Source organism: Lampetra planeri, unplaced genomic scaffold (assembly GCF_965212315.1).
Source record: "Lampetra planeri unplaced genomic scaffold, kcLamPlan1.2.h2 scaffold_960, whole genome shotgun sequence".
In the NCBI taxonomy this organism is placed as follows: Eukaryota; Metazoa; Chordata; class Hyperoartia; order Petromyzontiformes; family Petromyzontidae; genus Lampetra; species Lampetra planeri.
Window position 1 is genome coordinate 23,998 of NW_027615782.1, and position 11,428 is coordinate 35,425.

The 11,428-nt window shown below is 55.3% G+C and overlaps 1 protein-coding gene across 1 annotated transcript in view; it reads right to left on the reverse strand.

Annotated features, from left to right (window-relative positions):
- LOC144742279 (fibrillin-2-like) overlaps positions 1–11,191 on the reverse strand; it is a gene marked incomplete at its 5' end in the record, with an annotated part of 34,369 nt that extends 23,178 nt beyond the window's left edge. The window contains 6 exon segments of the mRNA XM_078624750.1: positions 3,260–3,412; positions 5,289–5,414; positions 6,281–6,400; positions 7,112–7,240; positions 9,239–9,355; positions 11,066–11,191. Of these exon segments, the coding sequence (XP_078480876.1) occupies positions 3,260–3,412; positions 5,289–5,414; positions 6,281–6,400; positions 7,112–7,240; positions 9,239–9,355; positions 11,066–11,191 (771 nt within the window).
- Between the last annotated feature and the right edge of the window lie 237 nt (positions 11,192–11,428).

Genomic DNA, 11,428 nt, shown 5'->3' on the forward strand with positions numbered 1-11,428 from the left:
GTCTCTGTGTGGTAAGTCTATGTGTCTCTGCGTGGTGAGTCTATGGGTCTCTGTGTGGTGAGTCTATGGGTCTCTGTGTGGTGAGTCTATGGGTCTCTGTGTGGTGAGTCTATGTGTCTCTGTGTGAGTGAGTCTATGGGTCTCTGCGTGGTGAGTCTATGGGTCTCTGTGTGGTGAGTCTGTGGGTCTCTGTGTGGTGAGTCTATGTGTCTCTGTGTGAGTGAGTCTATGGGTCTCTGTGTGGTGAGTCTATGTGTCTCTGTGTGAGTGAGTCTATGGGTCTCTGTGTGGTGAGTCTATGTGTCTCTGTGTGAGTGAGTCTATGGGTCTCTGTATGATGAGTCTGTGGGTCTCTGTGTGATGAGTCTATGGGTGTCTGTGTGATGAGACTATGGGTCTCTGTGTGAGTGAGTTTATGGGTCTCTGTGTGGTGAGTCTATGGGTCTCTGTGTGGTGAGTCTATGGGTCTCTGTGTGATGAGACTATGGGTCTCTGTGTGAGTGAGTTTATGGGTCTCTGTGTGGTGAGTCTATGGGTCTCTGTGTGATGAGTCTATGTGTCTATGTGTGAGTGAGTCTATGGGTCTCTGTGTGGTGAGTCTATGGGTCTCTGTGTGGTGAGTCTATGGGTCTCTGTGTGGTGATTCTATGGGTCTCTGTGTGGTGAGTCTATGGGTCTCTGTATGATGAGTCTGTGGGTGTCTGCGTGGTGAGTCTATGGGTGTCTGTGTGATGAGTCTATGGGTCTCTGTGTGGTGAGTCTATGGGTCTCTGTGTGGTGAGTCTATGGGTCTCTGTGTGAGTGAGTCTATGGGTCTCTGTGTGGTGATTCTATGGGTCTCTGTGTGGTGAGTCTATGGGTCTCTGTATGATGAGTCTGTGGGTGTCTGCGTGGTGAGTCTATGGGTGTCTGTGTGATGAGTCTATGGGTCTCTGTGTGGTGAGTCTATGGGTCTCTGTGTGGTGAGTCTATGGGTCTCTGTGTGAGTGAGTCTATGGGTCTCTGTATGATGAGTCTGTGGGTCTCTGTGTGATGAGTCTATGGGTCTCTGTGTGGTGAATCTATGGGTCTCTGTGTGATGAGTAGTGTGTAGTGTAGTGTAGTGTGTAGTGTAGAGTGTAGTGTAGAGTGTAGTGTAGTGTAGTGTGTAGTGTAGTGTGTAGTGTAGTGTAGTGTGTAGTGTAGTGTGTAGTGTAGTGTAGTGTGTAGTGTAGTGTAGAGTGTAGTGTGTAGAGTGTAGTGTAAGGTGTAGTGTATAGTGTAGTGTGTAGTGTAGTGTAGTGTGTAGTGTAGAGTGTAGAGTGTAGTGTAGTGTAGTGTGTAGTGTAGAGTGCAGTGTGTAGAGTGTAGTGTAAGGTGTAGTGTATAGTGTAGTGTGTAGTGTAGTGTAGAGTGTAGTGTGTAGAGTGTAGTGTAATGTGTAGTGTATAGTGTAATGTGTAGTGTCGTGTAGTGTGTAGTGTAGTGTGTAGTGTAGAGTGTAGTGTAGTGTGTAGTGTAGAGTGTAGTGTGTAGAGTGTAGTGTAATGTGTAGTGTGTAGTGTAGTGTGTAGTGTAGTGTGTAGTGTGTAGTGTAGTGTGTAGTGTAGAGTGTAGTGTAGTGTGTAGTGTAGAGTGTAGTGTGTAGAGTGTAGTGTAATGTGTAGTGTAGAGTGTAGTGTGTAGTGTAGTGTGTAGTGTAGTGTGTAGTGTAGTGTGTAGTGTAGAGTGTAGTGTAGTGTGTAGTGTAGAGTGTAGTGTTTAGAGTGTAGTGTAGTGTGTAGTGTAGAGTGTAGTGTGTAGAGTGTAGTGTAGTGTGTAGTGTAGAGTGTAGTGTGTAGAGTGTAGTGTAGTGTATAGTGTAGTGTGTAGAGTGTAGTGTAGTGTAGAGTGTAGTGTGTAGTGTAGTGTGTAGTGTAGTGTCGTGTAGTGTAGTGTATAGTGTAGTGTGTAGTGTGTAGTGTAGTGTAGTGTGTTTTGTAGTGTGTAGTGTAGAGTGTAGTGTAGTGTAGAGTGTAGTGTAGTTTGTAGTGTAGAGTGTAGTGTGTAGAGTGTAGTGTAGTGTGTAGTGTAGAGTGTAGTGTAGTGTGTAGTGTATAGTGTAGTGTGTAGTGTAGTGTAGAGTGTAGTGTAGTGTGTAGTGTATAGTGTAGTGTATAGTGTAGTGTGTAGTGTAGTGTAGAGTGTAGTGTGTAGTGTAGTGTGTAGTGTAGAGTGTAGTGTAGTGTGTAGTGTAGAGTGTAGTGTAGTGTGTAGTGTAGAGTGTAGTGTTTAGAGTGTAGTGTAGTGTGTAGTGTAGAGTGTAGTGTGTAGAGTGTAGTGTAGTGTAGAGTGTAGTGTGTAGTGTAGTGTAGAGTGTAGTGTGTAGAGTGTAGTGTGTAGTGTAAGACCAAGCCGGAGTGGAGGAAGCCAGAAATCTGGCTAAGCCAGAACACCACCGAAGTAAATACATGTTTTTTTATTTTTATAATTTCTCAACTTCATTCTTTGATGCGACTTCCATGCTGGGGGTCTGATCCTCCCTCATCTCGTCACAGACACGCAAAGCGACTCTCTGAACCTCCCTCACCTCGTCACAGACACGCAAAGCGACTCTCTGAACCTCCATCACCTCGTCACAGACACGCAAAGCGACTCTCTGAACTTCCCTCACCTCGTCACAGACACGCAAAGCGACTCTCTGAACCTCCCTCACCTCGTCACAGACACGCAAAGCGACTCTCTGAACCTCCATCACCTCGTCACAGACACGCAAAGCGACTCTCTGAACTTCCCTCACCTCGTCACAGACACGCAAAGCGGCTCTCTGAACCGCGCCCGCCCAACGCTGTGGTCACGCCACCGGATTCGCCAATTTTTCGGCGCACCGCCAAGCGGAATTCCTTCCGCCGGCTGGGTCCTGAGCAGCCAATTGCCTTTAAAAGTTTTTTTTCTATTTTTTTTTACAACTTTTTGAAAATTATTGACCTAAATAATTTTTTTTGGTATTATACTTTTTTGCGTTACACTTTTTTAAAAAGATATTTATAATAATAATAAAAAAAAAAAAATTTGGTATTATACTTTTTGTGTTATACTTTAAAATATATATATATTTATAAAAAAAATTTAGAAGATTATTTTTGGTATTATATCTTTTCTATTATAATTTGTATGTTTTAGAATTTTTTTGTATTTAAAAAAAAAAAAATTTTCATAAAAAAAAAAATACGGGTGGGGCGGGCCCCCGCCATGATGAATCTGTGGTGGGAGAGGGATGGGGGAAGGCGTTGTACCGTACCGTCTACGGGCCGCGGGCAAATCTCGCAGGGGTCTCCCCAGCCCTCGCCGGGCATGGCGCTGCAGCAGCACTGCGCCTTGGAGGTGTTGAACGGCTTCGGGACGGAGCACCGGCCCTCCTCGAAGCGCGTGAAGCAGTAGCTCTTGCGGGTGTCTGGACACGCCACGGTCACACGCAGAGCACGCGATACACACACAGAGCGAGGGTCACACGCAGAGCACGCGATACACACACAGAGCGAGGATCACACGCAGAGCACGCGATACACACACAGAGCGAGGATCACACGCAGAGCACGCGATACACACACAGAGCGAGGATCACACGCAGAGCACGCGATACACACACAGAGCGAGGATCACACGCAGAGCACGCGATACACACACAGAGCGAGGATCACACGCAGAGCACGCGATACACACACAGAGCGAGGATCACACGCAGAGCACGCGATACACACACAGAGCGAGGGTCACACGCAGAGCACGCGATACACACACAGAGCGAGGATCACACGCAGAGCACGCGATACACACACAGAGCGAGGGTCACACGCAGAGCACGCGATACACACACAGAGCGAGGATCACACGCAGAGCACGCGATACACACACAGAGCGAGGATCACACGCAGATCACGCGATACACACACAGAGCGAGGATCACACGCAGAGCACGCGATACACACACAGAGCGAGGGTCACACGCAGATGCAATGATACACACACAGAGAGAGAGGATCGCAGAGCAGATGAGCAGGTGAGCGGGTGAGTGGGTGAGCGGGTGAGTGGGTGAGTGGGTGAGTGGGTGAGCAGGTGAGCGAGTGAGTGGGTGAGCAGGTGAGCGAGTGAGTGGGTGAGCAGGTGAGTGGGTGAGCAGGTGAGCAGGTGAGCGGGTGAACGGTGAACGGGCGAGAATGCAGCCAAGCCAGCGGGTGAATGAGCAAGTGAGTGAGCTGGTGAGTGAGTGAGCCGGGTGAGTGGATGAGCGAGTGGGTGAGCGGGGTGAGCGAGCGAGCGAGAGAGAGACTGGTTGAATAGCTGGGTGATGGTGTGAGTGAGCGAGCGCATGAGCGAGTGGGCGGGTGGATGAGCGAGTGGGCGGGTGGATGAGCGAGTGGGTGGGTGGATGAGCGAGTGGGTGGGTGGATGAGCGAGTGGGTGGGTGGATGAGCGAGTGGGTGGGTGGATGAGCGAGTGGGTGGGTGGGTGAGCGAGTGGGTGGGTGGATGAGCGAGTGGGTGGGTGGATGAGCGAGTGGGTGGGTGGATGAGCGAGTGGGTGGGTGGATGAGCGAGTGGGTGGGTGGATGAGCGAGTGGGTGGGTGGGTGAGCGAGTGGGTGGGTGGATGAGCGAGTGGGTGGGTGGATGAGCGAGTGGGTGGGTGGATGAGCGAGTGGGTGGGTGGATGAGCGAGTGGGTGGGTGGATGAGCGAGTGGGTGGGTGGATGAGCGAGTGGGTGGGTGGGTGAGCGAGTGGGTGGGTGGATGAGCGAGTGGGTGGGTGGATGAGCGAGTGGGTGGGTGGATGAGCGAGTGGGTGGGTGGATGAGCGAGTGGGTGGGTGGATGAGCGAGTGGGTGGGTGGATGAGCGAGTGGGTGGGTGGATGAGCGAGTGGGTGGGTGGATGAGCGAGTGGGTGGGTGGATGAGCGAGTGGGTGAGCGGGTGGGGCGGTCGGGTTACGTGCGCAAGCCTGGCGGGAGACGCGGGTGGTGAGCGGGGCAGGTGAGCGGGCAAACGGGTGGGCGAGTGAGCTAGTGGGTGAGTGAGAGTGTGAATGAGTGAGCCAGTGAGAGAATGGTGAGTGAGCGAGGGAGCGATTGAATGGGCGAGCGAGTGGGGGAGCGAGCGAGTGAATGGGCGAGCGAGTGAGGGAATGGGCGATCGAGTGGGCGAGCGGGCGAGTGAACAAGTGGGCGAGTGAACGAATCGGCGAGTGAATGAGCGAGCGAGTGGGCGATGTCGTCGGCGAGTGAGCGAGCGGTCAGTGAGTGAGCGAGCGAGTGAATGGGCGGGCGACTCTCACCGTAGCACGTGCGTCCGTTGAGCGAGAGGACGAAGCCCGGCGGACAGCGGCACTGGAAGCTGCCCTTCGTGTTCACGCAGATGCCCAGGAGGCAGAGGGCCGGCTCCCGCACGCACTCGTTCACATCTACGCGGCGCACACACAGAGGTTGCACACGGGTTTTGATTCCTTACCCGTACCCGTACCCGGCCGCACCAGGGTCGCAAACGGGTACCCGTTCCCTACCCGTACCCGTACCCTACCCATACCGGGCCGAGTACGGGTAGGGTACGGGAATCGGGTACCCGATTGCGACCTCTGGGATGAAGCCATGTTGCAGGCGCGGGTGGGTTGATTCTAGGAACTTGAATTGTGGGAAGAGACAAGACGTTGGGAAATGAGTGACAAACGGTGACTCACCAGTGACTCACGGCCTACCCGTACCCGTACCCGGCCGCACCAGGGTCGCAAACGGCTACCCGTACCCGTACCCGGCCGGGTACGGGTAGTCGGGTATCGGGTAGGGTACGGGTATCGGGTAGGGTACGGGTATCGGGTACCCGGTTGCGACCTCTGGTGCACAGACAGAGGCCCCCCGCGTAGCGCTCACAGGCTGGAGGGGCAAGTGCCGTTCGTTAGAGGGAACCGATCAAGGGCAGCGTTGGCGCAAGAGCGGGGTGGGTGGCCAGCGCCACGAGCGGCGGTGTGCTCATTTGAGGCTGAGTCAACCTAAGGGAGGCCGAGATAATCGTCACCAGTGTTGGCCGTGAGCAGGAATCAAAAACTCGTGTGGCCGGGTTTGGAGCACACCACCACCACAACTACCATCATCACCACCGCCACTACCACCACCACCACCACCACCGCCACTACCACCACCACCACCACCATTGCCATAACCGCCACCACCATTACCACCGCCACCACCAACGCCACCCACCACGGCCACCACCACCACCATTGCTACCACCATCACCACCACCACCTCCACGGCCACCACCACCACCGCTCACCTTTACAGACGTCCACCACCACCTCGTAGCCGGGGGGGCACAAGCAGCGGAAGGAGCCCTCCAGGTTCTGGCAGGAGCCCGGCGAGCAGACGCCCGGCGTGGTCACACACTCGTTCACGTCTGGGGAGACACGGCGCAAGGTCACCGTCCACCGTCCACCGTCCACCGTCCACCGCCGCGTTCACCGTCTCGTCTACCATCGTCTCCACCGTCCCAGTCCACCGTTGTCGTCACCGTCACCTTCACCGTGGCGTTCACCGTCGCGTTCACCGTTCACCGTCGCGTGCCCAACTCCGTCATCGCAATGGACTCACACAGCCACCCACAGACACCATACACAGACCAACACACACACACACTACACGCACACACACTACACACACACACTACACACACACACTACACACACTACACACACACACTACACACACACTATACGCGGAATCAATGCGCCCCCAGTCGGGAATCGAACCCAGACACTTCCTGCCCACCACCACCCCACCACCACCCCACCACCACCACACCACCACCACCACCTCCACCGCCACCTCCACCACCTCCACAACCACCACCATCACCACCACCACACCACCACCACCACCACCACGCCACCACCACCACCACCACGACGCCACCACCACCACCACCACGCCACCACCACCACCACCACACCACCACCACCACCACACCACCACCACCACCACACCACCACCACCACCACACCACCACCACCACGCCACCACCACCACCCCACCACCACCACCTCCACCGCCACCTCCACCACCTCCACAACCACCACCATCACCACCACCTCCACCACCACGCCCTCACCGCGGCAGCTCTTGCGGTCGGGCGTCATCTCGTAGCCGGCGTTGCAGTGACACTGGAAGGAGCCGACGGTGTTGATGCAGTCTCCGCTGCGGCACACGTGGCCACGCATGGACACGCACTCGTCCACGTCTGTCACGGGGAGGGGGGGGGGGATGGGGAGGGGGTCAGATTCATCGTCGTCGTCACAATCCGCGGGCCGATCGCCACTTAGTCGGTCGTCACTGCGCATCCGGTGCCGTCCGTGGTGGTTGGGATGCAGGAGGACGTGGGTTCGATCGTGATCTTGACGACGCCTGCTGCTGTGTATTTGGAGTTTGAGTGTCTCTCTCTCTCATCAGCATCATCATGGTGGCTAGGAGATGTTAACTACCTCGCCCGGTCTACAGGAGGACGTGGGTTCAATCGCGATCTTGACGACGCCTGCTGCTGTGTATTTGGAGTTTTCATCTTTCTCTCATCATCATCACGGTGGCTAGGAGATGTTAACTACCTCGCCTGGTGTACAGGAGGTCGTGGGTTCGATCCCGATCTTGACGATGCCTGCTGCTGTGTATTTGGAGTTTTCATCTCTGTCCCATCATCATCACGGTGGCTAGGAGATGTTAACTACCTCGCCTGGTATGCAGGAGGTCGTGGGTTCGATCCCGATCTTGACGATGCCTGCTGCTGTGTATTTGGAGTTTTCATCTCTGTCCCATCATCATCACGGTGGCTAGGAGATGTTAACTACCTCGCCTGGTCTACAGGAGGACGTGGGTTCAATCGCGATCTTGACGATGCCTGCTGCTGGGTATTTGGAGTTTTCATCTTTCTCTCATCATCATCACGGTGGCTAGGAGATGTTAACTACCTCGACCTGTATACAGGAGGTCGTGGGTTCGATCCCGACCCTGGCGCCTGCTGCTGTATATTTGGAGTTTGCGTCTCTCTCTCTCTCCCCCCGTGGTCACGTGGACTTTTCTCTGGGTCCTCCGGTCGGGATCGAACCCACGACCTCCTGTATACCAGGCGCGGTAGTCAACATCTCCTAGCCACCGTGGCGCATTGCAGAATATTCATTCATACTTGGAGGAATCCGATAAGCTATAAAGCTCTTTATCACAGGTGTCCAGGCGAAGGGTGCAGCAGGTGCCAGGGTGGGGAAGAGAGACGGGGAGTGAGGGCAGGAGGTGCTAGAGCTCACTGAGTCACTTCCAACTTCAAAACAAACAAATCGTTGGGAAAATATCTTCCACGATTTGATTACAGATCGCGTTTAAGCCGCCACTCGACGCTCCGCTCGTTGTTGTGAGCATCGCTCATCCGCCCTCCGCTGTTGTTGGCGGGCGACTGCCTCTGACCGCCCACTGGCCTCGAAGTGCACCCAGCCTGGCACTGCTCAGAGACCAATCTTGACATGATCCCCCGTGTAGCCTTAACGGACTGTTCGTGTGAGTGCCGTTAGCGAGCAGCACTTATGAAGGCCGTTACGACAGAAAGGGATGGGTGGCCAGCATCACGCCCGGCCGTCTTTGTCTCTCCAGTGCTGATGTATACACACCTCACCGGGTACAAATGTTAAGGCTGAGTCGACCTAGGGGAGGCCCAGGACCGGTTCAGATAATCGTCACTAGTGTTGGCCGTGAGCGGGAATCGAACTCGGGTCGACGGGTTCGTAGCGCAGCGTAGCGCTAACCACGACACTAGTGCTCCCCACACACACACACGCGCACGCGCGCATACACGTACACACGTACACACGCGCACACACACGTACACACGCAAACACGTATGCACGCATGTACGCACACACGTACACACACACGTGCGCGCGCACACGTACGCACGCACACACACGCACACACGTACGCACACACATGTACGCACACACGTGCGCGCACACGTACGCACACACACACACGCGTGCACATGTATGCACACACGTACGCACACGTACGCGCGCACACGTACGCACGCACACACACACGCACACGCACACATGCACACACGCACACACACACACATCACACACGCACGCACACACACACACGTACGTACACACACACACGTACACACACACGCACACACACACGCACACACACGTACACGCACACACGCACACGTACGCACACACAGGTACGCGCGTACCGACGCAGTCGATGTTGTGGCTGAGCTCGAAGCCCAGGAAGCAGAGGCAGTTGTAGGAGCCGATGGCGTTCTTGCACGTCCCGTTGCCGCACGGACGCCGCTCACACTCGTCCACATCTAGAGGGGGGGGGGGCGAGGAGGGGGGTGAGCGGCCACGCGGGGGGTGGGGGGGGTGGGGGGGGTGGGGGGGGTGGGGGGGGTGGGGGGGTGGGGGCCGGGGGCGTGGGTGGGGGGGAGCTCCGGCAAGGGACAGACAGGGACCGGCCTGCCAAGATTCGTCACTGGTGGTGGTGGTGATGGTGGTGATGGTGGTGATGGTGGTGGTGATGGTGGTGGTGGTGGTGGTGGTGATGGTGGTGATGGTGATGGTGGTGATGGTGGTGATGATGGTGGTGGTGATGGTGGTGATGGTGGTGATGGTGGTGGTGATGGTGGTGATGGTGGTGGTGGTGATGGTGGTGGTGGTGGTGATGGTGGTGATGGTGGTGGTGATGGTGGTGGTGGTGATGGTGGTGATGGTGGTGGTGATGGTGGTGATGATGGTGGTGGTGATGGTGGTGGTGATGGTGGTGATGGTGGTGGTGGTGATGGTGGTGGTGATGGTGGTGATGGTGGTGGTGGTGATGGTGGTGATGGTGGTGGTGATTGTGGTGGTGGTGATGGTGTGGTGGTGGTGGTGGTGATGGTGGTGATGGTGGTAGTGATGGTGGTAGTGATGGTGGTGGTGATAGTGGTGGTGATAGTGGTGGTGATGGTGTTGGTGATGATGGTGATGGTGGTGGCGATGGTGATGGCAGTGGTGATGGTGGTGGTGGTGGTGATGGTGGTAGTGATGGTATTGATGGTGGTGATGGTGGTGGTGATGGTGGTGGTGGTGTTGGAGGTGGTGATGATGGTGATGATGGTGGTGATGGTGGTGATGGTGGTGATGATGGTGTTGGTGGTGATGGTGGTGATGATGGTGGTGATGGTGGTGGTGGTGATGATGTTGATAGCTATGCGGCCTTTCATCCAGCATCAAAAGCATGACACCCAAAAATAATAAGTTGTACCCCTTTCGGCAACAACACAGGAGTTGTCAAGATGTTCAAACACCAATGAGGTGTCTCTTGCAGGGCCATCGGGTCCTGCATTCACCACTCGTCGCTGTGACGCGCCGCCTTTGAAACCGCTTGACCGACACCAGAGGCCAAGGCCTCTATGTTATAATATATAACTGGGGGGGGGGGGGGGGGGGCACATCCCCCCCTTAATATTAAAATATGCTCAAAAATGCCTCCCCCAATATATTACGAAAAAATAGATTTCTGTTAATATGATTGTGGTTATGGTTGTACTTTATGAATCCCTAATCTCTGCCATTACATACAATGAAACAAGAAAATGAAAAAAGAACAGAGCAATGTAATACAATACACGATTAAACATTATTGTAAAAAATGAAGAAATAAAAGTCCATCCCACGTGTTAGTGTTTTTTTTAAATATTTTAGGCAGGAAATTAGAGGAAATGAGTTTTCAAATTTATAAAAAAAATTCTGGGGGGGGGGGACCCCAGACCCCCTGGAAGATTTTGTCCCCCCCAATGTTGACTCCATGGCTACGGCCTTGCCAGAGACATCAGCAGCCTCCTTGATGTGCGTGTGTGCGTGCAAATGTGTGTGCGTGTGTAGGTGCGTGTGTAGGTGCGTACGCGTGTGTACATCTGCGCGTGTGCATGTAGGTGTGTGTGCGTGTGTAGGTGCGTACGCGTGTGTACGTAGGCGTGCGTAGGCGTGCGTGTGTGTGCGTAGGCGTGCGTAGGCGTGCGTGCGTGCGCGCCACCCACCCATGCACATGCCCCTGTCGGGGGTGGCCCTGTAGCCGTTGGGGCACAGGCAGTGGTAGCTGCCCTCCTGGTCCACGCAGCGGCCCGGGCTGCACACGCCGGGCAGCTCCTGGCACTCGTCGCGATCTCAACACCACCACCACGGCACCACCACCACCACGGCACCACCACCACAGCACCACCACCACCACGGCACCACCACCACCACGGCACCACCACCACCACCACGGCACCACAGACACAGACAGAGGGGACACCCCCAGCACCGCCAGCGGCCTCCTTAGCGGACCGTCGGGGGGGGGGGGGCGAGGGGGGGAGGAGAGGGGGGGGCGAGGGGGGGGGGCGAGGGGGGGCGGGGTGGGG